We start from the raw sequence: 25,994 nt of genomic DNA, 5'->3' as shown, positions 1-25,994 counted from the left end.
TTTTAATTGTATGTGTATGACTGTGTGTAGTATATGTGTGAGTGCAGTGCCCATGGAGGTCAGCAGATAAGGTCAAAACCCCTGGAACTAGAGTTACAGCTAACTGTGAGCCCACTGGTGTGGGTGCTGGGAACTGAACCTGGCCTTCGTAAGTGCAGCAAATGCTCTACACAGCCGAGCTCTCTGCAGCCCAGGACTGGGCCCCATCACACTGGCTAGGATTCATCTGGATGCCTTCTGGCTCGGGCTGCTGTGACCACAACAGTCAGGGACCTGAGGTGAGGAGCCTTGTTTGGTCCTCATTTTTGGTGGACTTATGGAACCGCTGGACTTAGTGGGAGTGGCTGGGTGCCACTTCCGTGATGAGAAAATGTCCTCTTCCCAAAGCACAGTGCTGCTCTGTTTTCTAGTCAGTAAGGCATGGGAATGCCAGTCGCTTATGCTCACCAGGTCACGGCGCCCTCAGCCCTTTGAAGACTTACTTCCTTAAAGTCCAACTATGTTGGTATTTTGGCAAGGGCTTGCTGGCCACTCTGTGTACCTTCTTTTGCAAAATATCTATTAGAAAACTCGCTCATTTCAGAAAACCCACACACAAATAAAAATAAGATAAATCCTTAAAAAAAAAAAAAGCATTCTAGAAGATACCTGACCAATCTTCAAGTGTCAAGATCAGGAAACAGGCTATCACAGGCTAATGGACAGCAAGGAACCATAACACCTCTTGGCAACTAGAATCCAGGCTGAAGTGAGGCAAGGGACACGCTAGTGACATTGCAGGACTAACATGACTAGGACTGCAGAGCTCACATGTGTGTTCTGATCAAGGGGGTCGCTAACGTCAGGAGCTAAGTGAATGGCTTACGGGGACACCTTGGCTTCTGAGGCGTTGCTACAAGTCTAAGTTTACTGCAGGGGCTGGCGAGGAGGCTCAGTGGTTAGAGCACTTACTGCTTTTTCAGAAGACACAGGTTCAATTCCTAGAACCCACACGGTAGCTCGTAGTTCTAGGGGATCTGATGCTCTCTTCGGTTCTTTTCTTTTTTTCTTTTCTTTTCTTTTTTTTTTCTGGAGCTGGGGACCGAACCCAGGGCCTTGCACTTCCTAGGCAAGCACTCTACCACTGAGCTAAATCCCCAACCCCCTGATGCTCTCTTCTAACCTTCACATGGTACACATATAATACAAGCAAAACACTCATAAACATAAATAAATATAAAAACATTACTGCAAATAGACATGGCTCAGACGTGGGCGTTTGGTGTTCAGCCTGTTGCCCAAGCTTGCTCTTTAGGCTCTGTGTCGTAGACTCAACTCCTGCAAAGGTGGTCTCCGACCTTCATGTGAGATAAATAAATTCTAGGCTTTGCCATGTAGTAATGTTCACTCAGGAAACTGACCCATTTCCCACTAACGGCGTACAGCTATGCCAGATCACAGCCACTGCCTAAGCAGCCTTGGGGCTCCGCTGTCCAGGGCGGGGCATGACGTTCTGTGGACACTTTGGCCTCTCCACTCTGCCGCACAGCAGCTAACAGAACCAGCACTGTAGGTTTGTGGCCTCTGATGTCCACTACCAACAAAGAAACACCTCACACAGAACACACTCACTTCAACAAACTTCACAGACAAACACACAGCTTCCTTATTTTAAGTTCCGAGAAACAAAGAAACAAGATAATTTACCCAAGATTAAAAAAACAAAGCTAAGCCACTGTATTTCTCCCCTCTTTCCTTCAACATCTCTCCCTCCCTCCTCCTTTCACTTTCTGAGACAGGGCCCAGGCTAAGCTGCCAAAGGTGACCTTTAACCTCTGTTCTTCTGCTTCCACTGCATGAGTGCTGGATAACATGCCCAGGTTATGGGGTACAGAGGATGGGCCCTGGGGCTCTATCACGCTCTCTCCTGAGCCACATGTCTAGCCTACGATCAGGTGGCTTACCAGGGCTCACACATGTACACACATGTATTCTACCTAGTCAGGGTTATCTCCATCCCTTGTCATGGCTACTCAGTAATTCTGTACATCACTGCATTCTCTGTTCAGGTTACTGGGTGGTTTCTCCTCCAGGATGGACTGTGATTCAAGGTGAGCAGAGTCTGCTCCCTGGGACTCACAGTCTTTCTAAGGCAAGAGAAGAACTCCCTTCTAAGCATCAGACCCAAATGGTGTGACGTTCGCAAGGCCAGACAGTGTGGTGTCTCTTCAGAGCACCAGGATGAGCGACTTTCACACACGGTTAGCTCGGCCCCGAGCGCACACTGCGCAGGTTAACCGCTGGCCCTGCGCATAAGACTCAGACGTAGAAACCTCCACTGTACATCCGTGCAGATAGGAGAGTGAAGAGAAAACCATCAGCCAGATCCACAGCTGCAGAACAAGGCCTGGGATAGAAGACGCAGTCTGTCCCAGATACACCCCATCTGGGCAGTAATGGCGATCAGCCTAGTCACCCCAGAACTGAGGACACTGCATACTGCTTTTCAAGACTGACCTGACATGTCCTCCTCAATTCTCTCCTCTGAGTTCTCAGTCTAATGGATGTTGGTCTGAACTAGCAATTCTCCCGTTTCAGTCTTCTAAGTACTCAGATTATAGGTACAGCCCCCCACGTCCAGCCATTTCTAGTCTCTAAGTGACGTGCCCATGAGATGGGCCTCCCGTGTTTGTCTGCTGTCACTTCCCTCGGATTTGGTGGCTTCCTATCTTTGGAGGGCAGGAGTGCTCAGGGATTTTACTTAGTCCTTCCTGGGTCTCCAGCATTCATCCAGGCATGCCTGTGCACTTGTACTCTCAACGACAGAAAGGTCACAACGTCAAAGTTAACACAGGACTGTGTGCTAACAGAGCAGGAACCAGAGCACGAGGACTGGACCCAGGAAGGGAAGATGTCACAGGAGCTGCTTCAGCCTCAGGACAGGGAGGACATTCAGCAGACACTAAGCACAGCTCAGGGCCCTGAGCAGGGTGCAGGGAGGACCTCAGTGTCTGCTCTACTCTGCAGAAGAGAGGAAGGGACAGCGCATGCAACAGCTCTAGGACAGGGAGAACACAGCAGCAGGAGAGGAGCCCGAGAGACCCCTACTGAGGGTGAAAGGAGAAGTGTGGCAGTCCTGGGAGAGGCTGTGTGGACAGCTGAGAACACCACAGGGGCTCAGGGAATTCCAGAGGAGGGAGGGAAGCCCCTGTCTCCATGTGTCTTTACCATGACTTGGGAGTACTTTGTGGTCTTTCCTCTTTTTCTTTTTTAACAGCCTTAAAAAAAAAATCCAGAAACCATAGAAAATATTAAGATATGGCATTTTTCCAGGAAAGTTTTAATCTAAAAATAAGGAACAAAGACAGGAAAGAAAGATCACCACAATCTGAATGGTCTTGCATCTAAGGCAGACACTTCATGTGTCTGCAGCAGCTTCCTCAGTGTGCAGAGTGCACACCCAGGAGGGGACGCTGCCTCGCTGCTGCCTGGGACTTTTCAGCCAGTATTTATGGGAACACAGTCAGGCCAGCAGGTGGGTGTAGAGGGGACCCTGCAGGTGGGTTTGGGGTCTGCTGACCGCTCAGCACCTGTGCTCTGTGCTCGCTGTAAGACCGGCTGGCAGTGCCTGAGCCTCGCAGGCTGCAGGGGAACATCTGGTTCTGCTCATGCTCAGTGTTTTACAAATGTGCAAATGTCCTGTGTGTCACTGACAAGAGGTCCTGGCAGCTGCTCTGTTTACAGGCTAAACGGGAGCCTGGGAACCCAAAGGCTGGAGATGTATGGATTTTAGTAGGAAAAACAGTTTTTAAGATCATGAGCTCTATTTATTTTTTGGGTGATGGTGTATGTATTCATATGTGTTTGTGTATGTACTCAGGTGTGATTGTGTGCTTGCACATGGGTCTAGGCCGATGTCATGCCTGGCTTCCTTGAGGGTGCTAGGGACAATGAAAACCTGCAGGCTTGAGCAGCAAGTACTTTATCTACTGCCCCCGCCCCCACTACCTTTAAATACAAGAATGGGGCTGGAGACATGGGTAGAGGTCAAGAGTGCTGGCTGCTTTTCAAGAAGACCTGAGTTCGGTTCCTAGCACCCACGTCTGGTGCTCACAGCTGCTAGGGGTCTCACACCCTCTTTTGACCCCCTTGAGCACCCACACACATGGCACACATATACACATACACAAATGAGTAATAAGACATAAATTTAAAGGCAGGCAGATCTCCGTGGGGCATGGCCAGACTACAGAGTTCCAGGCCAGTCAGGGCTACAAAGTGAGACCTCAAAACAGAACAAGAGAAAGAAAGAACTAAGGCAGACAGAGAGACAGGAAGAAGCACACACTCCTTCCCATTCACAGCGCTGTAGTCTCTGGCTCAGAGCAGACTCCGAGCGGCTGACTGGAAGACCAAGGTTCTAACAATACGGCTGCCCTGGGACGCCGGGGAAGCACTATAGTCAGACTGATCCCACTCAAGGCAACAGACAAAAAGAACAGAAACGTAAGCCAATGACTTCTGACACGTTGCAGCTCACACTGACTACACACGGAGTCAGTCATCACAAAAAAAGGTTTGTGTCCGTATTTTATCAAAAGCCAAACACACTGCTACTGCTTGTTAATCCAGAGGGACAGACTGTCTCAGGCTCATCTGGGCGGGAGATTGATACACTGTTTCCTACGGAGACAGACAGCACTCCCCCACTGTGGCTTATCAAAGAACTTAACAAGCCTGACATCCCTCGCCCACCCCCACGCAGCGAACGCCTTCGAAGCTGCCTCCTCATTTTCTGTCTAGTGAATTCCCCTGGCAGTCTACCTCTAATGACAGAAGTAAAGACATGTCTGAACATATTCGAGATGGAAAACACGTGACAGACCCAGCAACATTCATATGCTCGGCTAACACGCTGGGTCTGTTCATTATTCTCCTTGTCTCAAAGGCAGGAGACAAGGCGTTATCTCACAGCACCCCCATCTGGTAACAGGAGCAAAGCACAGAGTCTCACACTGCAGCAGGCTCCCTACGTGTGTGTGTGTGTGTGTGTGTGTGTGTGTGTGTGTGTGTGTGTGTGTGCGTGTGCGTGTGCGCGCACGCCCCTGTATGTGTCTGTCTATGTCTTGGTGTGGATAAGCTTGTGTCTCTCTCTGTATATATCTCCGTGTGTGTCTCTGTGTGTTTGTGTCTGTGTTGTGTGCTTATATCTCTGTGTGTTGTGTTTATGTCTGTCTGTGTCTCTGTGTGTGTGTCTGTGTATGTTTTTGTCTCTCTGGTATTTGTGCCTGTGTGTGTGTGTGCCTGTATGTGTCTGTCTATGTCTTGGTGTGGATAAGCGTGTGTCTCTCTCTGTATATAACTCCCTGTGTGTCTCTGTGTGTTTGTGTCTGTGTGCTTTTGTCTCCCTGTGTGGGTATGTCTGTGTGTGCGTGCGTGTCTGTGCGCACACACTGACAAGCTGTGTGGAAGTCAGAGGACAGGCTGTAGGACTCAGCTTTCACTCTCTTTTGGGGTCCTGACAATTGAATCCCGTCAGTGTTTTAATATCTCAGACAGCAGCTTAACTGACGGAGCATCTGATGCTTGTCAGGTTTGATGCTGGAGGACCACATGGGACCTTGCCTTGTATACATTCAGTTAGCAGTCACGCAGCCAGACACATGGGCAGAGGATAAGGGATCAGGGACTGAGTAGTGCGTGAGGCTGGGAGAAGACAGCAAAGGCTCTCTCTGGAGCTGAGCTAGCTGAGGGCTCAGTGTGGAGCTTCTGGGCAGCAGAAAAAGCAGATGAAGGCCCTGTCATAAAAGGCCGTATCTGCCAGCTGTGGTGCTGCACGCCTTCAACCCCAGCACCTGGGAGGCAGAAACAGGTGGGTCTCTGAGTTTCAATGCCAGCCTGGTCTAAGTAGCGAGTTCCCAGACAGCCTGAATACATAGAGAGACCCTGTGTCCAAAAACAAACAAAACAAAGTCATATGTACTAACAGGACAATGTCAAATATATGCTAAGTTCCAGATTCCACGCTGTTTCTTTAAGTCACTATGGTGGTTTGAATGAGAATAAATTCCATAAACCCATATATTTGAATCCTTGGTCCCTAGTTGGTGGGACTTTTTGGGAAGGGTTAGGAAGTATAGACTTGGAGGAGGTGTGATGGGTTCTGTGGTTTCAAGAGACTCGTCAGTGTTCTCTCTCTCTCTCTCTCTCTCTCTCTCTCTCTCTCTCTCTCTCTCTCTCTGCCTCCAACTCTTGGACAAAGATGTAACCTCTCAGTTGTTCAGTTGTTTCTACCACCATGCCTTTGCTCTACCTCCCTGGACTCTAACCCTCTGAAACTGTAAGCCCAATGATATGCGTTCTTCTATAAGCTGTCTTAGTCTTACATCTTACCACAGCAATAGAGATGTAACTAAGACACCAATTCTGAAGTCACTGAAAAAATATCCAGCACGTAGTGGACACAAGCCCTCAACAGAGAACTCAGTGATGTCACTGGAAATCAAAGCCAAGACACATCTCTGAAGCATGGAGTGAGGGGACAGAAGGGAGAGCCTGGAGACTGGGGAGAGAGAGAGAGAGAGAGAGAGAGAGAGAGAGAGAGAGAGAGAGAGAGAGAGAGAGCGCGAGCGAGCGCATGAGTAGGTGTGGAAGCCTCCAGACTGGTTACCTCTTAAACTCGTCATGATAGAACTCAGACTTGCAGGTGACCATCTCGCTGCCCTGGATGTCCTCTCGACTTCGGACGCCTCCAAATACATACAGCTCCATGGCAACACCACAGGCCACTGCTCCAAACCTGCAGGGTCACAGAACACAGGTGCTGGCTTAGAACTCAGGACCTCAGCCCTAATTCCTCTACTACTGTTCTTTTGTTTGCTGGTCTTTTTTGAGACTTCAGGGTAGGTTGGACCTCATGATGTACATCAGACTGTCCTTGAACTCACAGCAATCCTCCTGCCTCAGCAGTCTCCAAGTGCTGTGATAGAGGCATATGCCACCATGCCCAACCCAATTCCTTTATGTCTTGATGTGTATAGGCACGTGTGTGTGTGTGTGTGTGTGTGTGTGTGTGTGTGTGTCCCAAGGTTGATGTCACTAGTGATTCCTTATTCATTAAGGCAGGGTCTCTCAATCAAACCCAGAGTGTGCTGATAGCACAGTCCAGCTAGCCAGCTTTCTTAGGGGCCCCTTGTCTTTGTCTTTCCAGTCCTGGGACCACCTGCCTGACACTGACTTGGATGCTGGGGATCTGAGCGCTGGCCCCCATGTTTGTGCAGCACAGCACACACTTTAACACTGAGCCATCTCCCCAGCATTTACTGCTTGTTGTACCTGCAATGCTCTATGTTACATGTGCATATGGGCCTCCTGTTTTAGGGCTGCTAGGTCTGAGGCCTCATCAACAGCAGCGTACTGATGAGCTCACGCCCCGCCTCACCTCCTCTCTTTCAGTGGGCATATGGCAGTCCACTGCTGGGTCCGTGGATCGTAGCACTCCACAGACTCGAACAGCTTCCCATAGGAGCCTCCGCCCATGGCATAGATTTTCTTTTTCATAGCTGCATAGCAGCCAATCTGAAAGGAAAAGACAGTGGTAGGAGGGGACCATTTGTCATCAGAACGGATGGACAGACAGGACTGGCCCAGAACATGGTCACATACATAGGACAAGCTCTGATTCCTAACAGCAAAACCACGATGCCTTCTAACATGACCCACAGGACCCCGGGGATGGAAAGAAACACCTGGTGACATGCACTGGAAGTCTCAGCAGAAGCCAGCAACTCCAATTTCCCTTACTACTTGGGGGGCCGTGCTGGGCCAGGCCAGGGGTCTGCCACTACACTGGATTTCAGGCCACCATCTTATAAAATGTTTGTTTTTTTTTTAAACCTAGCTCTCTTCTTCCACCATGTGGACTCTGACATATCAGGTGAGATATATCATAAAGCTGACGCAAAGCACCTCTACCCACGGGGCCGTCTCAATGTTCCCATGAGCTCACTTTTTGCTGGCATTGTAGGCAGTAGCACGGCACTTGCCCGGTGCGCACGAGCCGTGAGGTCCACCACATAGGGCGACATGGGGAATGGAAGCATCCCTCTCCTTCCTCCAGAGTCTACACTCCCAGGAGGTAGGATACTGGAACAGGAAGTTGCTCCGTTGCTATCATGATTGTTTAGCTGCATGGTGTGGTGGTTTGAATAAAATGGCCTCACAGGCCCACAGGGAGTGGTGCTATTAGGAGATGTGGCCTTGTTGGAGGAAGAGTGTCACTGAGGGGTGGGCTTTGATGTCTCATAGGCTCAAGCTGTGCCTACTGTGACAGTCTTTCCTATGCAGCCTGTGAATCAAGATGAAACCTCTTAGCTCCTTCTCCAGAATCATGTCTGCCTGGACCATGCCATGCCTCCTGCCTTGATGATAATGGACTAAACCCTCAAAATTATAAGCCAGCCCCAGTTAAATATTTCCCATATGAGAGTTGCCATGGTCATGGTGTCTCTTCACAGCAATGAAACCCTAAGACAGAAATGTACATGGTAAGAGAAGACAGGATATCCATGGCCTGGACCAGAGCCCTATGGATGAACAGTCCGCCATCAGACAGAGGCTGATGACAGAGGCTCACAGGAGGAAGCCATTGCAGCCTTTCATTTGCAGAGAAAGTTGGGAATGGAGGAGGGGGGAACCCAGCTACTCACAAAGCATCTACTCCAGACCGTGCAACACAGCACCACTGCACTGAGCCAGACTAAAGCTCGCACAGGCTCTCTCCTGCTGTGATGTGTGACTGCAGACATGAAGGCAAGCTGCCAGCAGAGGCAGAATTCTAGGGCCTGCATCCGCTGAGCATTTCCTGCTGTGCCACAGGCACACTAAGAAATGAGGAGGTGTGCCGAGGACTAGAGTACTGTGTGAGGCCCTGGGGGGAGCCTTCCCACTGCGACGACCATCCCAGGAGAGAGACCCTGGCTCTGAAGCCAGTGTGTAAAGAAGCCAGCAGCAGCAGCCTGAGGCTCTCACTCACTCACCTTCCTAACCATGGTCAGGTCAGGTTGCTTCGTCCAGGTTTTTGAATAAATATCGTAACACTCCATGGAAATCAGCTCGCGGTCACCGTCCTCCCCTCCGAGAATGTAGAGCATTCCATCAATCTCCACAATCCCAAAGTTGTGCCTGGCCTGGAAAGACATTGCAGACCTTGGTGGGCCAAAGTGCATGTTCCACATGATTTTATTCCAGTGTCCGGGCAAAGAGGAGACTTGTTCACACTGCTTCTCCTGGGAATGTCTCCTCACTGTGTGTGGCTTCCTCAGCACAACAGACAAACCTAGTCACTCCTCAGGTCCAGAGACAAAAGATGCAGGCTCATCAGCAGAGATGCTGTGCTTAACCTACAGAATTGAGAAGAGCGCCTACAAGGACAGCTGGCTCCATGGTGTTGCTTCTGTACAGTTATGGGCAAGCAGGTTTCTGAGGTGACTGTGAAAGGTGGCTAAGCCATGTCATGTGGAGCACCTGTGGCCAGGAGAGGCACAGGGAAGACAGGGCATGCCCGGGTCTCAGAATTCCAGAGCCTGAGGTGCTGGAATTTACTCACAGCCCAAACAGAACACAGAAAATTCCTAGCTGTAGAGTCTCTTAGGAACACGTAAAGCCAGTGTGTGCAGAGGTGGGGCACAGCAGAGAGAGAGAGAGAGAGAGAGAGAGGGGGGGGGGGAAAGGTGGTGGGAAGGCATCCTGAGGCAGGAAAGCAGAAAGGGAGGTGAGGAACAGGGTCTTTGCAGGGAGGTGGTGCTAGGCAGGAGGCCAGGAGGAGGCAGGGATGGGGAGGAGAAGGAGCTTTCAGAGACCAGGGTTCCTGGTAGGGCGAGGCCAGGCTACCTCTTCTTTCCCTACGTGCTAACCCACACCCAGTAAAACTGCCAGAGAGAAAAGGAACACCCTGGAGACAAAGGGCACCATACCTCGTTCATGGGTGGGAGTGCAGTCCACGTGTTGGCATCTGGGTCATACTTCTCTCCTGAGCTCAGTGTCTGCTTGTTTTCATCTTGGCCCCCCAACACAAACAGAAATCCTTCTGTAAGAAGCACAAGGGACGGGGTTGGGGATTTAGCTCAGTGGTAGAGCACTTGCCTAGGAAGCACAAGGCCCTGGGTTCGGTCCCCAGCTCCGAAAAAAAGAACCAAAAAAAAAAAAAAAAAAAAAAAAAAAAAAAAGAAGCACAGGGGACAGATAGGACACTCCAGCAGATGCCATGGTGCAGTGGCCTGGCATTTAGAGCTCCCCTCCCTCACCCCTAACCTCCCTAACAAACTTGTTAGTCACTCTGGCCATTCGGCTTTATTCAACACAGGCTCTGAGTTGGTTCCCCTAGAGGAAGAGGAGGAAAGGTGTCCCATCGGCTATCTCAGCTCCTCACTTTGTCCCTTAGCTCTGAGTCTCAACAGCATCTGACCTACAGTCCACACCTATTCTCAAGGGCACAGGGACTCTCAGACCAGGGCACTGGACATGCAGACAGAGTGCAAGAGTAACTTCGAGCCTGCTGTTGGGGCAGCAATGCCACCAAGAGGTCAGTAAGGGCACAGATGAGCACAGACAAGGTCCCAAGATTTATCCCCAACACTGTACAAATGAAGAAAGGAGTAAGTAAGGGGCCAGCTCGAACCAGCACTCAGCTTCCTTCTTTAAAATCACATTTGACGATGTACACACTCTCTCAGTAAGTGCAGCTCTCAGCCTCATCAAAGAAGCTTCTGTCTGCGGCAGATAGAACACGTGCAGAGAACAACTGGACAAAATGCAGGAAACAAATAACCCCGGGGTGTCTGACTCTCACTGGGACATCAACAACACAAGTCCTACACCTAAGGCTCAGGGGACATCATGGAAGAGAGGAGAGGAAAGCCTGTATGAGTTGAAAGGCGGATGTCTGCTGCAAGACAGTGTCTTTTAGACGCCCCAGGGAAGCTGCACCCATGGACTCTCAACTCTCAGCAGCTGAGCGCACAGTTAGTCGTCATAGCAGCACGGATGGGAAAATCACATACGGCCCCATATGCTTCTAGGTGACACCAGAGACAGTCAATGGATACTGAGGAGAATCTGTTTTCTTCAGGGATGAGTCCCTGATAGGTTTCCCAATCCTAAATGGTCAACCCTAGACACATGTACATACAGTCAACACTGACTCAGGGGATTTTATATACACATCTATCTATCATCTACCTATCTATCATCTAAATACATACACATACATATATACCTATGTTTACATAGGAACATAATTTATATTATACAGGTATATATTTATAATACATTTAAATATATATACTTATATAGGTATACATGTATATATATACATATATACATATAAATAAATCACAGAAGAGGAGGTCATGGGACATGGGAAGAGTTGGAGATAACAGGGTAATATAATGTTCTCATGTATGGCATTCTCGAAAGATTAAAATAAAAAATGTAGAGTGTGTGCATGTGTGTACATATATGCACATGCCATGGATCATGTATGACAGTCAGAGGACAACTTGCAGGAGTTGTTTCTCTCCTTCCACTTCCTGAGTCCCAGGGATTAAACTCAGGTTATCAGGCATGGTGGCAAGTGCCTTTTCCTGCCTTGGCCAGCTCACAGATTTAAACTTGTCTAGGAACAAGTAAAAGCACCCAGCAAAGGCTCTCAGGCACACCAAGAGCTCTGGTCCTGTGGAAGAAGGGCAGAAGCAAACACCAGAGCTGCAAAGGCTTAAAGTACTGGGTGACCAGGAAGACAGAGCAGCAAATGTCACCACAACCCCAAGAAACACACAGCCACTGAGTGACACACACTGAACCACTCACAGAGGAACACACAGCTAATAAATGACACACACGGAACCATGCCCAGAGAGAGAGACACAGAAATAAACCCCAAGGTGGGGCCTAACTAACAGGCTCACCGAGACAGATCAAAATCAACCATCAACCCCATGACAGAGACAAAAAGACAGAAGCTGCTGGGCAGTAATGATACACGCCTTTAAGTCCAGCACTTGGGAGGCAGAAGCAGGAGGATCTCTTTGAGTTCAAGACCAGCCTGGTTCATAGAGTGAGCTCCAGGACTGCCAAGACTGCATAGAGAACCCTAGGACAGTCAGGACTGCATGGAGAACCCCTCACACCCAGGAAAAAGGACAGAGCTGACAAAGACAAACAGAGAATGTGGAGAAAGGACTGACATGCTCGAGGAGACATCCAAGAGCTGAGGAACATGGGAAAATAAGCGGATGAGGAAGACAAAAGGGCAGGCAATACAGCTCTGCAGGGAAGAGAGCTTGCTGCAAAGGCTGACAACCTGAGTTTGATCCCTAGAGCCCATATGTCATCACTGTCCTGGGTGGTATTAGAACTCACACCCAGGCCACTCAACCATCTGAGCTATCCCCCTAGCATTACACTCTTCTTTGAGACAGTATGCGACAACATATCCATAGCTGGCCTGAACTCACTCTATAGACCAGGCTGGTCTCAGACTCAGAGACCCTCTGCCTCCTGAGTACCAAGATCAGGCAAAAACCATACCTGCGTATCTGTACAACCCTGAAGGAATGTATTACTCGGACAGGGCTCTAAGATTGAACAAAGGGTACCTGCTGAAAGCACTCCATGGTTAATTCTTGGCATGCTCAGAGGAGCCAGTTCAATCCACAGCTGCCGATTGGGGTCGTAGAGAGGGCACATACACCGCATGGCCGCCGTGGGTTTCCGTGAACTAAGGAAATACATAAATGATGTTTTACAGTTCCTCTCATGATAACCACTGTCAATTTCTGTACTCTACAGATGGTTAAACATTTATATCAGCTAACTAATGTTATACTTTAGACACAGAAAATTATCCCGCAATTTTTGTTGTCACTCCCCTCCCCCTTCCCAGGAGCCCCTCCCCCTCCCCTTCCAACCCCTCCTCCAACACACTCACACTCTTTCCTCTCCTCCAATGGTCACTATGCACTCTGAGTAGCCCCTGGGCTTGAAGCTGGCCAGCATGGCCTCCCCCTGCTGCGGCTGGCTGAGGGGGATGTTGCTGCACTCCTTGACAATTTCTCGTACCAAGGGTTCATTTAGCATCTGCTCCCGCAGGTAGCTGGAATCCAGCCCTGAAACCCACAGTGCCGACATGACATCCTTCATGTGGACCTGCAGACAGGAGGAGGGACAGGACAGGGATGACACATGTCTTCTGAAACCCTGTGTGGTTCCCAGCAGATGGTATCTGTTAGTCTATCAGCCGATACTATCGTGTCTGTCAGTCCTGTCTGAACATGCACACCAGCCCCCTCCTTGCCTTTTCTTATTTAAAAAAGGATTGTGTGTGTGTGTGTGTGTGTGTGTGTGTGTGTGTGTGTGTGTGTACACGTGTGTGTGCAGGTACCTAGAGGTCAGAAGAGGGTGTCTGATTTTCCAAGCTGTTGTGAGCTGCTTGGTGTGGGTGCTAGGAACTCAGGTTGGGTCCTCTGCAAAAACAGCAGATGTTCCTAACTGCGTAGCCATTTCTCTAGCCCCCTTCTTGAGACACGGTCTTGCTGTAATCTAGGCTGCCTTCAAGCCCACCTTCCTCCTGTCTCAAGCCTCCAAGTCCTGGGATGACAGGCGTGTGCCACTCTGCTCTGCGCTCCTTCTCTACTTTCTGGTTCTCCAGTCTCTGGGAAGAAAGGTTTCAATGTTTCAAGAGCTTTTCTCACACTGCAGGTCCCGCCCCAGTGGGTTAAGTGAGCGACGCTGCGTTGTCTGAGTACCTGGATGAAGTGTAACTAAGCCACATTTGCGGAAGCCCTAGGATGGTGACAGAAGTCCAGTGTGCTAAACCCGGGCAACAGGGCAACATTAATATTGTAAGAAAATCAGCAAAGTCAAAGATAAAAAACAAAAAGTCCCCAGAACTGTGTAATAATTCCTGCAATGATCACAGTTCAAAACTACCTCACAGTTTTGGGTATCTGTGGTCTGGGTGGCCATCTCTGGCAGTTGCTCATGCTCTGGGTGATTTGGCCACAGGTTTGATCAACTAACCATCAAGTATGGCCTCTGTGGGTAAGAGGAACCCTTGAGTAACTTAAAACATATGTTTCCATGCTCTGAGAAGTCAGACTAGCCAAGGGACAGAGAATTGCCACCTTCCCTAGTAAGCAGGCCATGTCGAATCCCAGAGGCAAGAGATGGGTGGTACCACAGGCCAAGGAGGAGCACGGTCTTCAAGCAGCCCCTGCGAGTGTCACCGTTACTAACGTGGATCAGTGAGGTGGTCTAACCGCGCTGAGACCACAGCGTGGTTCCCGACTGTACACCCTCACGGGCTTACGGGATCTGAAAACTACAAGGTAATCGCTAAGAACCGAGTCTGCACTGACAAGAACACTGAGCAGTGTAATTCCGCACTCCAAATCCATTCCCCAAAACCAACGCAGTGCACTTCTTATTTGAAACAGGTGATTGGGGAGAAGAATTTCGAACAAGCTCCATTTCCTGTTGGGTTCTGATGACTCTCTGAGGCCCTTCACCGGCTGTCACTCCTAGACCTCCACCACCCGGTTTTGTTATTCGTTTATTCATTTTCAGACAGAATCTCATATAACTCTGGCTCTCCTCACCGCAAAGATTCACCTGCTTCTGGGATCAAGGCTTCTGCCTCCACCTGGCTAATTGTTTCTTTTAATTTTTTGTCCAAATCAGCTAAGACGCTGGGGACTGGGACCACCTGACAACTGTTGGGCCTTATCAGGTGCCCTGGCTCCTTGGCTGTCGGCTAAGCACCTACTTTAAACAGTCTTGTAGCTGCCTCTGGGAGGCAACATAGCTGCTGCCGCTGAAGCAAGCTTGGCTCTGCCACCAACAGTCCAGACAGCCAGCACTGGGACTTTGTCCTTCACAAGCCTCACACGTGAAGACATCCGTCAAACCTCCAGGGGCCATTCCACTCAGGCCAGAGTGGAAGCATGTCCCCGGTGGCCAGCCTGAGGTTAGTGCAAACAGTCCTCCATTGGTATGATGGTCCCCTGTGACTGGCACAATTATAGCCATCTCCTCTCTGACACAAACATGAGGGACTGTACCTTACTAACAGTCCTGAAGGACGGCTATCATTATACCAAACGCTAATGCTATACCTCCTTCCTGGCTGGAGAAGAAACCTTTTCATAGCTCCTGGGAGTTGCTCTCCCGTGTCCCACAGAAGGTTCTCCTTCAGAGGCCCTTCATTCCAAGTTTTGATCTTAACAGCTCACAATGAACTGTGACACAGAGAAGAGAATGGAGGAAAGTGAACTGGTGGTGGCCGTGCAGTGCGAACAGCAGTAAGACACTTGAAGACATCCGTCAAGTGACCAGAACTGACTGGGACGCAGGAGACAAGGAAGGTTGTGAAGAGTGGAGAAAGAGAAACTGTGGGCCTGTCCTGTTTCTAGAGGAGTTCCAGAGAGCCAATGAGATGTAACATCCAAGCATCTCTGATATCCTAGGCCTGAGAGACATCCATGAAACCCTGTAGGAGCCGCGGGTCTCAACTCAGGAGCTATAGGTGCTGGATAGGAGTCCTGCTGCCCATTGCTGCTAGAAACCCAGGATCGTAACAGCTGTCACTTGCCAGGGCTGCTGGTCACCAAAGCCCCAGCGAGATACCTTCATCCTGAGCATGTACAGCGACAAGTCTCACTGAGTAGCCTGGACAGGCTCCTGGCTCTCGGGGCCTTTGGGTCTGTTCAGGACCTGGACCTTGGACACTTGAGGACCTGGGACTGCCAGCACTGGGAGTGTTCCTCCTTGCCATCTCGGTAGACCAGAAGGGCCCCTGCTAACAGCCTGAGACTGATAGCTTTAGCAACAGACCACATCCCTACCCATCCCACGAAGTAAACCCACACACTAACAGAAGGAGACCCGAGGCCATGTCCTGAGGGGAAGATAGAGACCTGAGGCCATGTCCTGAGGGGGAGATGGAGACCCGAGGCCATGTCCTGAGGGGAAGATGGAGACCCAAGGCCATGTCCTGAGGGGAAGATGGAGACCCGAGACCATGTCCTGAGGGGAAGATGGAGACCCGAGGCCATGTCCTGAGGGAAGGTACCTTTCTCATCTCTACATCATGTGCTATCCACCGAATCACGGCCTCAAACACGTATCTTTCGTTGCCAACATTCAGCTTCTCAAGAGAGATCACTTCTTTGAGTTTCTGTGGACTGAGCTCCAGGAACTCCTCTGTGCTGCTGACGTCTCGGAAGTGGGTCTCCAGGTACTCGGTGGCCAGGTAGTGCACGTGGTGCAGGCAGTAATGCAGTGCAAAGTCCCGGATGCCGATGCAGTTCTCCGCCGCGATGCAGCCCTCCAAGAACTCACAGCACAGGGTTTTGAGGTCCGTCAGCAGCAGCAGGTCGGCTGCCTGCACGACATCTTGGATGGTGTCTTCGTTCAACCTGATCTGTAATGACCACCAACACTTTACAGCTGGAGCCATCCAGACAAGACAAAACAAAACCCCAAACCACTAACCTAGCAGTCTGGCTCACGGGAAGTCCCCAAGTACTTCTTTTCCTTCTAAAGATTTAGTTTTAACTACTATGTGTATGAGCACGTGAATGCAGGAGCCTGCAGAGGTCAGAGGCATTGGATCCCCCGAGCTGGAGTTACAGGCAGTTGTGAGATGCCAACATGGGTGCCAAGAACTAAACTCAGGTCCTCTGCAAGATTAGGAAAGCACTCAACCACTGAGCCATCTCTCCAGGTCTCCACTCCCCAGGGACATAGGTCAAAGATGATTAAGTATTGTTGACCATACACTGCACATCTTTCAATAGACTGAGGTATCATTGGGCCTTAAACTTGTCTTTTCTTTTTTTAAGCTTTATTTATTATGTATACAGCTTTCTGCCTGCATGTAGCCTGCAGGCCAGAAGAGGGCGCCAGATCTCATTACAGATGGCTGTGAGCCACCATATGGTTGCTGGGAATTGAACTCAGGACCTCTGAAAGAGCAGACAGCGCTCTTAACCACTGAGCCATCTCTCCAGCAAGGGGCCTTATCTTCCAGCACATATGTCTGATCTGTTTGTTTTTTTTTTGTCTGTGTTGAGACAAGGTTTCTCTGGGTATCCTGGGCTGTCCTGGAACTTGCTCTGTACAGCAGGCTGGCCTCAAACTCAGAGATCCTATCTCTGCCTCTTGAGCGCTGAAATTAAAGGCATGTGCCACCACCACCTGGCTGATACGTCTGACTTTTATGGCGTCTGTCCAGGCTTTGCCCCCGTGTTAGCATGATCTACTGTTGAGGGAACCTACCCACGTGCTCACATCTGCAACTCACACGAAAACCTGACTACTCATGGGAATTCTGCCTCCAGTGGAAATTGGCATTATCTCTTCCTGTCTGCCGAGGGGACTGCCCAGCGGGTACAAGCTTTGGATCTCCTCAGTAGCCCTGCTCAATGCTGGAGCCTCAAACCACCACTGGATCAAACCCCTAATGTAAACGTTCCTCCCCTTACGACTCTTTACTTCTGATAAACTTTCTCCAGTTTCCTGACTGATCCCTCCTTCTCTCCCTGCTTCACACGTCTCTGTGCAGCTGTAAAGGACACCACACACAACTGAGCTCCCCAGGCCTCACTACTTCAGAAACAAGGGAGTTCAAGGCCTAGCAAAAACCATTTTACCAGATTCTATGCACTTTCATACCACAAACTTAAAAACGTGGGCTTACCAATTGCCTCAGAAACAGCACAGAACCATGGAAAATAAACATAAATAACTGTCTTCTTTTTTGATTTATTTTTTTATTTTATGTGCATTTTAGTTTTGCCTATATGTATGTCTGTGTAAAGGTGTCAGATTCCCTGGAACTGGAGTACAGACAGTTGTGAGCTGCCACGTGGGTACTGAGAATTGAACCTGGTCCTCTTTCTTAAACACTGAGCCATCTCTCCAGCCCACTTTTTCTTCTTTTTATGTATGTACTGTTAAAAAGCCTTCATAAGATCAGGCTGCAGGCAAGACTAAAGGGCATTTTTTAAATTAATGTTTGATGCAGGAGGTCTCAATACCTTATGGGTGGGGCCTCATGCGTGCTGGGATGACTCTAGCACTCAGCCACATCCCCAGACCCAGGAATATACAATTTAGCCAGCAGAGAGGAAGCAACTGCAGAGTATCTAATAAAATCCGTGAAAACACACTAAACCACATCCCCATGACACCTAATGCTAATTCGGGACTTTGCCATCCCTATGTTGCCACCTGTGTTCTAAAGTTTAAGCTGGGACAAATCCCAGCAGTCAATCTGCAGACAATCCCAGGCTGTCACTGGCTGTGCTTACAACTGACTGACTTTACCCTGCCAGTGAGAGCAGGCTGCCTGGTTCCTCCTGCCGCGCAGGGTTCCTAGGGTTTAAGGGCTCTAACTCCATTCATTTTTAACAATCACACATGTGCATACTGCTGCCTTACACTTAGGGAAGAGTTTCCCTAAACTGTGTTTTCCCAATGCTGTGAAATCACACCACACACTTCAACAGGACCAGAATCCCCAAGTGTGTAGACAGAATGGATGCATTTAGAGAAGATGGGCGATACACTCCAAACACTGGACAACTCATGGGGAAAACAGGTCTTTTAGAAAGGGGAGGCAGGAAACAGCAGTGGCGAAGGCGCCAATGGGTAGGGCAAAGGGCAAGATCTTGGAGAAAATGAGGCAGAACACAGTTTCACACACCTAAACATACAACACCCCACTCTGCTCTCTGGCCAATATGCCTTCCTGATTTGTCTTTTCTGTTTGTTTTTTAAAGATTTATTCCTATTTGTGTGTTATGTATGTGCCCACTTGCAAGTGTGTGTACACATGCATGTGCACCCATGGAGGCCAGAAGATCCCCTGGAGCTGGAATCACAGGTGATTGTGAGCCACCTGTCACTGTGGGTGCTGGGGACCAGAGGAGCAGCCAGCTCTCTCAGCCACTGAACCACCTCCATATCCTTGCTAAGTCTTAAGAGTCCTATGCTAAAACCTCCGTGCATAAAGAGCACTGGGCTGGGAGGCGAGGAAAAGAGAGGTTCGGTGGCTTACCATTTCCTGTCTGCATATTATCAATCTCCAGAAACAATGTGGCATAGTGAGTCAAGGGAACACAGGAGGACACAGCAGGGGTGGGGTGAAGCACATGACCACTATCTAAGGGTGGCTTTCAATGGGAGGAGCCTTTCGTTGCAATGTCCTACAAGAAAACTGTTTCTTTACAAGTCTCAGTGACAGAGACGCTTCTACTTCCATGAAGACAGACAGAGTGGAAATTGTGCAACACCAGATTCAAGATGGGGCAAGAGGCGGTGCTGAAGGGTGTACCTCACTCTTCTAACCTCAACCTGGACGGTGGAGCTCAGAAGAGCACGAACCGTGTCGCTGCTTTAGAGACGGGGTCTGGGAGAGAGTGTATGTGTGGCCATCACCGAGGAGATGCCAAGAGATGCCACCGACGGCAGATGATGACATGGCAGTGCCACTCTGAAGGCTGCTAGGTCTCTGCCAGGTCTTGCCTGGGCCTCGCCATACCTGCCCACTGAAGATGTAATCCAGGATCTCTCTCATAATCGTTACCGATATCCCTTCAAGTTCAATCTTATAAGTAGAGCCGTCATCTTTTGGAGGATTATAGTTTAACTTTGTCCTAAGAAAGGGAAAAAATGTAAAATGTCTATGAACCAACAGAAGCAAGTAAAATATATGCACTGAATGCTATCTATAACACAACACATATTGGGTAGCAAACATACTCCACTCAGAGAACTTAGTCTCAGATCAATACACGCAGCTTTAGCTAAAAAACCATTGGTCCCAGTACACAAACGCTACGCCATCTTTGTCAAAGATTTGTTCTTAATTATACGCATGTGTGCCCTGATGTGTGCAGGTGCTCATGGAGGCCAGAGACATCAGATTCCCCCAGGAGCTGGAGTTATAAGAGTTATGAACCAACTGACATGGCTGTCAGAAGAAAGCCAAGGGTACAACACAATGAGACACCGTCTGTAAAAAAAAAAAAAAAAAAAAAAATGGCGCTGGGAGATGGCTCATTGGAAAGAGCATGTGCAGCTCTTTCAGAGGACCTAGGTTTGATCCGCACTGTCTACAAGGCCCAGCATAAGCGCCTGTAACTCCATCCCCAGATCAGACGCCCCCTCTGGTCTCTGTGGGCACTGCATGCAAGTGGTGCACAGGCACGCTCAGGCAAACAATTAATATGCATAAAAGAAAAATAAATAGAAACTCAAAAAAGTTAGAAAATATGTGAGATACCATAAGAAAATTGGAAGATGAACCCAGGAGGTTGGATTTAAGGTAGGACTGTCTCCTGGTCACAGACAAAAGCCCCTAACAAGTACTTGTGAGTGGAGAGAGACTCAGTCCAAGGTGGATCATTAGGTTGCCTGAGGATGCTAGAGTGGGGATGGATTCTCATGAGCCCTCCGGAAGGAAACAGGCCACAGGAAGGGATGGAGGTCAGAGCAGCTGCCTGCTTTCTACATGGAAAGGCAGAATGCCTGGGAGAAAGAGAAGGCTGGGAGGAAGAAAGTGCGGGCGAACGGGTATAACGGCATGAACTTTAAAGCCCAGTATGTGACAGGCAGAGGCAAGCATTCCTTTGTAAGTTCCAGGCTGGGGAGGGTAGGATGGTGAGACCTTGTCTTAAAACAAACAAAAGAGAAAAAAAACCTACCCAAATGTAACACAACAAACACATAGCCCAAGAGAGTTGTTTGTTTTTTAAATCCAGGCTAGAATAGAGACATTTTCAGTTATACACGGACACCAGACAACCCGCCAGCCTTTCGTTGAATGTGGTTGGGAAGTGTGTCCCAGCCCACCAAGGTAAACCCAAAAAGAAGGCGTGCACACAGAGAAGACACTGTCACTCAGCCTGCAAGAGCAGAGGAAGCAAAGGTCAAGGGTGAGGAGCAACCCCTGGGTCAGCGGCCAGGTGGCAGCACAGGAGGCCCTGCTGATGGAGGGAGGCCCTGCTAATGGCTCTGAAGGCTCTGTAAAGCAGGTATTCAGACAATGTTGTTCCCTTGATATTTAAATCTCTTGACTACTTACTGACCTGTCTTTCTGAGCTAGTGTTTACTGGGCCTCCCTCCACTCCGGTCTATCCATATGCCTTATAATAAAAAAGAAGTGTCAGGGCTGGAGAGATGGCTCAGTGGTTAAGAGCACTGGCTGCTCTTCCAGAGGTCCTGAGTTCAAATCTCAGTAACCACATGGTGGCTCACAACCATCTGTGATGAGATTTGATGCCCTCTTCTGGTGTGTCTGAAGACAGCTATAGTGGACTTACATATAATAAATAAATGTTTAAAAAAAAAGAAAAGGAAGTGTCAGACCACCTTCGGTCAAGAGACGAGTTGAGCAATACCAAAGCATCCCAAATGGACCTGTGCAAGTAAGCCTGTCTCCCAGCCACCTTTCCCTGACGTGTGTCAGAGTCACTGTGTGGATGGCTCAGCCATTCAGCTCCCAACTCACCCTCTGCCTCCTCTGTCAAAGTGGGCCAGGTCTTTTAAAGCATTTTCCCCTCAAGCGAGGTGACATTCAGCACATCAGGAGAGGGCAGTGAAAACAAAACAAAAGGAAGGAAACTGCAAGACAAGACGGCCATGCTTCCTGGTTCTGAGTTATGGTCTGGGAGGCTCCCACAGTGCAGATCTTGTGTCTCAGGCTCCTAAGGCCACCTTCAGTCACCTTCCCTCTTTTCCAAGCACCTTAGAAAATCAATTTCCAGCAAGTTCCACCGGTGAGCCACAGGCATGTCCTGGGCAAGGTCAGCTTGGAGGCTGTGGCTGCTGCTTGGATCCGTCACTCCTTCATTTTAAAGGTTCCTTTTTGACTCCCCAAACTACTGCTACCCCAGGCTCCTGTTATAATGAATGTCTTTCATACTTTGTTCAGGGTCAGGGAAGACAGCTCAGCAGGTAAAGAAGCCTGGAAATCTGATGGACAGACAGAAACGACTTCTGCAAATTGTACTCTAATCTCCACATGTGCTGGGGCACACCGACCGGGGCACACCCACTCACTCACTCATTCCTGAATAAGTGAGATAAAAAAATTAATAAAGTTCAGAGAGTCAAAACCGGATAGTGGTAGCCACAGCACACACCTTTAATCCCAACACTCAGGAGGCAGAAGCTGACAGATCTCTGAGTCTGAGGCCAGCTTGGTCTACAGAGCTAGTGCCAGGACAGCCAGGGCTACACAGAGAAACCCTGTCTGAAAACAAAACACCATAGCATGAGAGAGAGAGAGAGAGAGAGAGAGAGAGAGAGAGAGAGAGAGAGGGAGAGGGAGAGGGAGAGGGAGAGGGAGAGGGAGAGGGAGAGGGAGAGGGAGAGGGAGAGGGAGAGGGAGAGGGAGAGGGAGAGGGAGAGGGAGAGGGAGAGGGAGAGGGAGAGAGAGAGAGAGAGAGAGAGAGAATGAATATGAATTACAGTTAGAAGCATTAACTGCTCTGACAGAGGACTTGGGTTCAGGTATCAGAGCCCATGTGGCTGCTCAGAACTATCTCCTAACTCCTGTTTTAGAGGAGTCAATATCTTCCCTGTTCTGGTCTGCTTGGGCACAGCTACATATATAGTGCACATTCATACATACACACAGGAAGGCAAGGTATTCATAAACAAACCTTAAAGTAAATAAACCTTTAAAACAAAAAAACGCTCTAAACTTTCATGTCCAAATTACCGTGTGGTTGCTCTGACCTAGATGGAGAAGCACAAGGCTGTTAAAGGTGTGCTTAGCTGGGGGGAGCTCTCTCACCTTAGTGCGCTGCTCAAAGGTCTGGGTGTGCGGTGTGTGTTGCAGACGGCTGAAAGAACTATGGTTTATTTAAAGCGATGATGAACCGTGTTTTAAACGCACCTGTCCTTCTATCCTAACCCTGCTCCCCCGCAGCATTGTCTGAGCACAATTTCCTGCAACCTCCTGAGAGACTCATCCCAGGCTGCTCCACGGCCGAGCGTCTGCAGACTCCTTCAGGGACCGGAACACTGCTCTCACCAAGACAGCTACACTTCCCCTTCTCCACAACAGACACACAGCCACAGGTTCAAATTCTTATGTGTGTATACGCATGCGTGTGCTCATGTGCCTATGCATGTGTGAGTCCGTGTCCTAGCTTCCCTTGACAGGGCTCATGGATTTCTAGCTGGCCTCAGACTCGCTCAAAGAGAAACATAGTCTTGTGATCCCCCTGCCTCCACTTGCGGGGTGCTGGACCCACAGGTGTAGTGCTGCCTCCCAGGGCTTCCTACACATCAGGCTGACACTGCCAACTGAGCCACATCCAAGCTCCTCTACTAAGCTCCCAGGCCCAAGGCAAGAATTCTTCCAACCACTGTGAGCCTACCAGGAAACTCAGCAGGTTTGGACGGAAAAAATGATGCTCTAAATGCCTCCCGAGACTCAAGTGATGAAGTGACAGTCCCTATTGCAACAGTGTCTAGGGCCTTTGGGAGAAGACTGGATCCCGAGGCCTCTGACCTCATGGGTGAGCCAACCCATTTGTGGACTCACAGCTTTATGGGTTGGTGAAGGAGCCTTTCTTCAGCTTTCTCTGACAAGTGTTCTTCTAGGACGTTCAGCCTCAGCAGATATAAGCAACCATGGACTGAAGAAATGAGCATACTTTTCCTTCTTCTAAGTTGATTTTTTGGGGTGTTTAATCCCAGCAATTGAAATGTAACTAACACCATGGTCAACTATTATTTGTAAAGCACTCTGAGCTGTTAGTTACCATTGAAGGGATGCCAGGAAAAAAGGCCACCAGATGACTTCAGGTGCAACAGAGCTGAGAGAATCAGCTACCTAGGCAGGACTTTCTAATAACTTGATCTGATGCCCTCTTCTGACCTCTGTACACACATGGTGCACATACACACATGCAAGCAAAACACTCACATATAAAAGCCATGGAAGACGGTTTGACAGGACAGTGACAAGCAGGAACGAAGGGGCTTTTCTTCTTTGCTGATGCAAACACTCATTTCTAATAAAGGAAATACACTCAGGCAGAACACAGGGAAAGGTGATGTCTGCGGAGTTGAGGTGCTGCAGTCTGGGGTGATTCATGGTATGATTCCCACAGCTACTATGATTCACGTCACCTGGGACTCTGCAGCTATGAGGCGCTCGGGGACAGCCTGTGCCAGCACTCTTTACCCCGAATTAGCAAACTAGTCATTTATTCTTTTGGAGAATTTGTTTTACAGATGACCCTCTCTCCCCCACATTCCTTTTTCTGTTTTTGTGAGAGTTCAGAAAACACACACTCACACACACACTCACTCACACACACACACACACTCACACACATACACAGGTAGGGGAAGGGTTTAAGGCAGTGAGAGTCTGTGTGTGACACAGTACTAGCAAACACATGTATTCACACATTTGTGTAAGTGTACAAATTACACACCCACCAGAGGGAGCCCAACGTGAGCCACGGTCTGGGTTACTATGCAATGCCAACACAGGTTTGTTAGATGAAACACATGCCCCACATTCTGCTGTGAGCTTACAATTATCCTAAGACATGATCTGGCTAAGAAAATGTTTTTCTAAAGTTATGTCTGAATTTTTTAAAGTTGTATTTTGTGCACATTTACATGAGGCCAGAAGAGGGCCCTAGAGTCCCTGGAACTGGAGTTACAGGTTGCAAGTTGCCTGACTTGGGAGTTGGGAACCTAACTCAGATTCTCTGGAATATAACCAGACACTCTTTTTTTTTTTTTTCTTCTTTTTTTCAGAGATGGGGATCGAACCCAGGGCCTTGCGCTTGCTAGGCAAGCGCTCTACCACTGAGCTAAATCCCCAACCCCATAACCAGACACTCTTAACCACTGAGTTACCTCTCCAGTCCCTAACATCTGTTTTGTGCTTTTTCCCCCTCTGAAGATCTTTTTTGGTTCCCACTTGAGGTAGTATCATTTGTTGCTAACATTTCAATCAACAGATGATACCAGTACCCTCTGACACAGTCTTTAGATGGCACTGTCTCTAGTAGGAACACAACAGCTAGCCTCACAGCTCCTCCCACAGTCATGGGGGAAGAGCATTCACCTTGAGAACCACAGAGTGACAGAGCTCTCAGCAGGACGCTTAAGCAAGAGGGGCTGTGCACTGGGAACTAGAGACCCAGGCCAGCTTCGCACACAGTTCCACAACTTCTAGGTGAAACAGGAAATCTTAAGCCACAGTAGGAGACTGACCATGAACAACAGGGCCTGTCCAAGGAGCTGCCTGTGTGGTGTTAAAGGGGAGGAGGGAAAGAAAGTGCTGTGGGACTCTGAATGCCACGTTTATAAAAAACTTATGTGTGAATGTGTGTGCATGTGTGTGGCTAAGTGCATGAATATATGGGTGTCTGTGGGGTACAGAAGAGGGTGTTGGGTCCCCTACCCCTGAGTTGCAGGTGGCTGTGAGTCACTAGGATGGGTGTTGAGGATGAATTCAGGTCCTGTGAAAGGGCAGCAAGTATACTTAACCACTGAACTGTCTGTGCAGTTCACCAATGGCGTTTCAAAGGATGGCGTCCCAACAGTCTGTGTGCTGTCCCCTTCACTCCTCCATCGGACTGTTTTTCCCCAAGAAGCATAGTGTTTATTTCCTTCCCACAATTTCTCTCACAGATCCTGTGAGTCACAACTGAAGGACTTTATGAGTAGGTCCCTGGACTGACCTCACAGAACCTGCTGGAGAGCTACTATGGAGAATCAGATATCTGGGTCTTATCCTAGACCAACTAGGTCAGCCTTAGATTGCACAGTAAGTGTAAGCTATACCATGGCTCTGGCCCACTCCTGCTGCCCAGAGTGCTTCTGGGGCCTCTCCCCCACAGCTGCATGCTAGGTGTTCCCAACACCCACGATGGCAGCCTGCACGCCCACCCGCACCGTCTCTTCCCTGCTTT

At 49.2% G+C, this 25,994-nt stretch overlaps 1 protein-coding gene across 3 annotated transcripts in view; it reads right to left on the bottom strand.

Annotated features, from left to right (window-relative positions):
• Positions 1 to 25,994, bottom strand: part of Gan (gigaxonin) — a 57,280-nt gene that overhangs the window by 12,578 nt on the left and 18,708 nt on the right. The window contains exons 2-9 of one of the 3 annotated variants that reach the window (NM_001414939.1): positions 19,583 to 19,697; positions 16,109 to 16,459; positions 12,968 to 13,185; positions 12,636 to 12,757; positions 9,954 to 10,066; positions 9,018 to 9,167; positions 7,421 to 7,557; positions 6,650 to 6,778 (exon numbers count right to left, since the gene is read on the bottom strand). In NM_001414939.1, coding sequence (NP_001401868.1) covers positions 6,650 to 6,778; positions 7,421 to 7,557; positions 9,018 to 9,167; positions 9,954 to 10,066; positions 12,636 to 12,757; positions 12,968 to 13,185; positions 16,109 to 16,459; positions 19,583 to 19,697 — 1,335 coding nt within the window. Of the gene's footprint in view, positions 1 to 6,649; positions 6,779 to 7,420; positions 7,558 to 9,017; positions 9,168 to 9,953; positions 10,067 to 12,635; positions 12,758 to 12,967; positions 13,186 to 13,599; positions 13,693 to 16,108; positions 16,460 to 19,582; positions 19,698 to 25,994 lie in introns of those variants that run through there. The other 2 variants (XM_039097774.2, XM_039097773.2) reach the window with 2 other exon arrangements.

This window comes from Rattus norvegicus, chromosome 19 (genome assembly GCF_036323735.1).
Source record: "Rattus norvegicus strain BN/NHsdMcwi chromosome 19, GRCr8, whole genome shotgun sequence".
Taxonomy (NCBI): Eukaryota; Metazoa; Chordata; class Mammalia; order Rodentia; family Muridae; genus Rattus; species Rattus norvegicus.
Note: the sequence above shows the minus strand (reverse complement) of the source record. Positions and strands in the feature narration are given on the sequence as shown.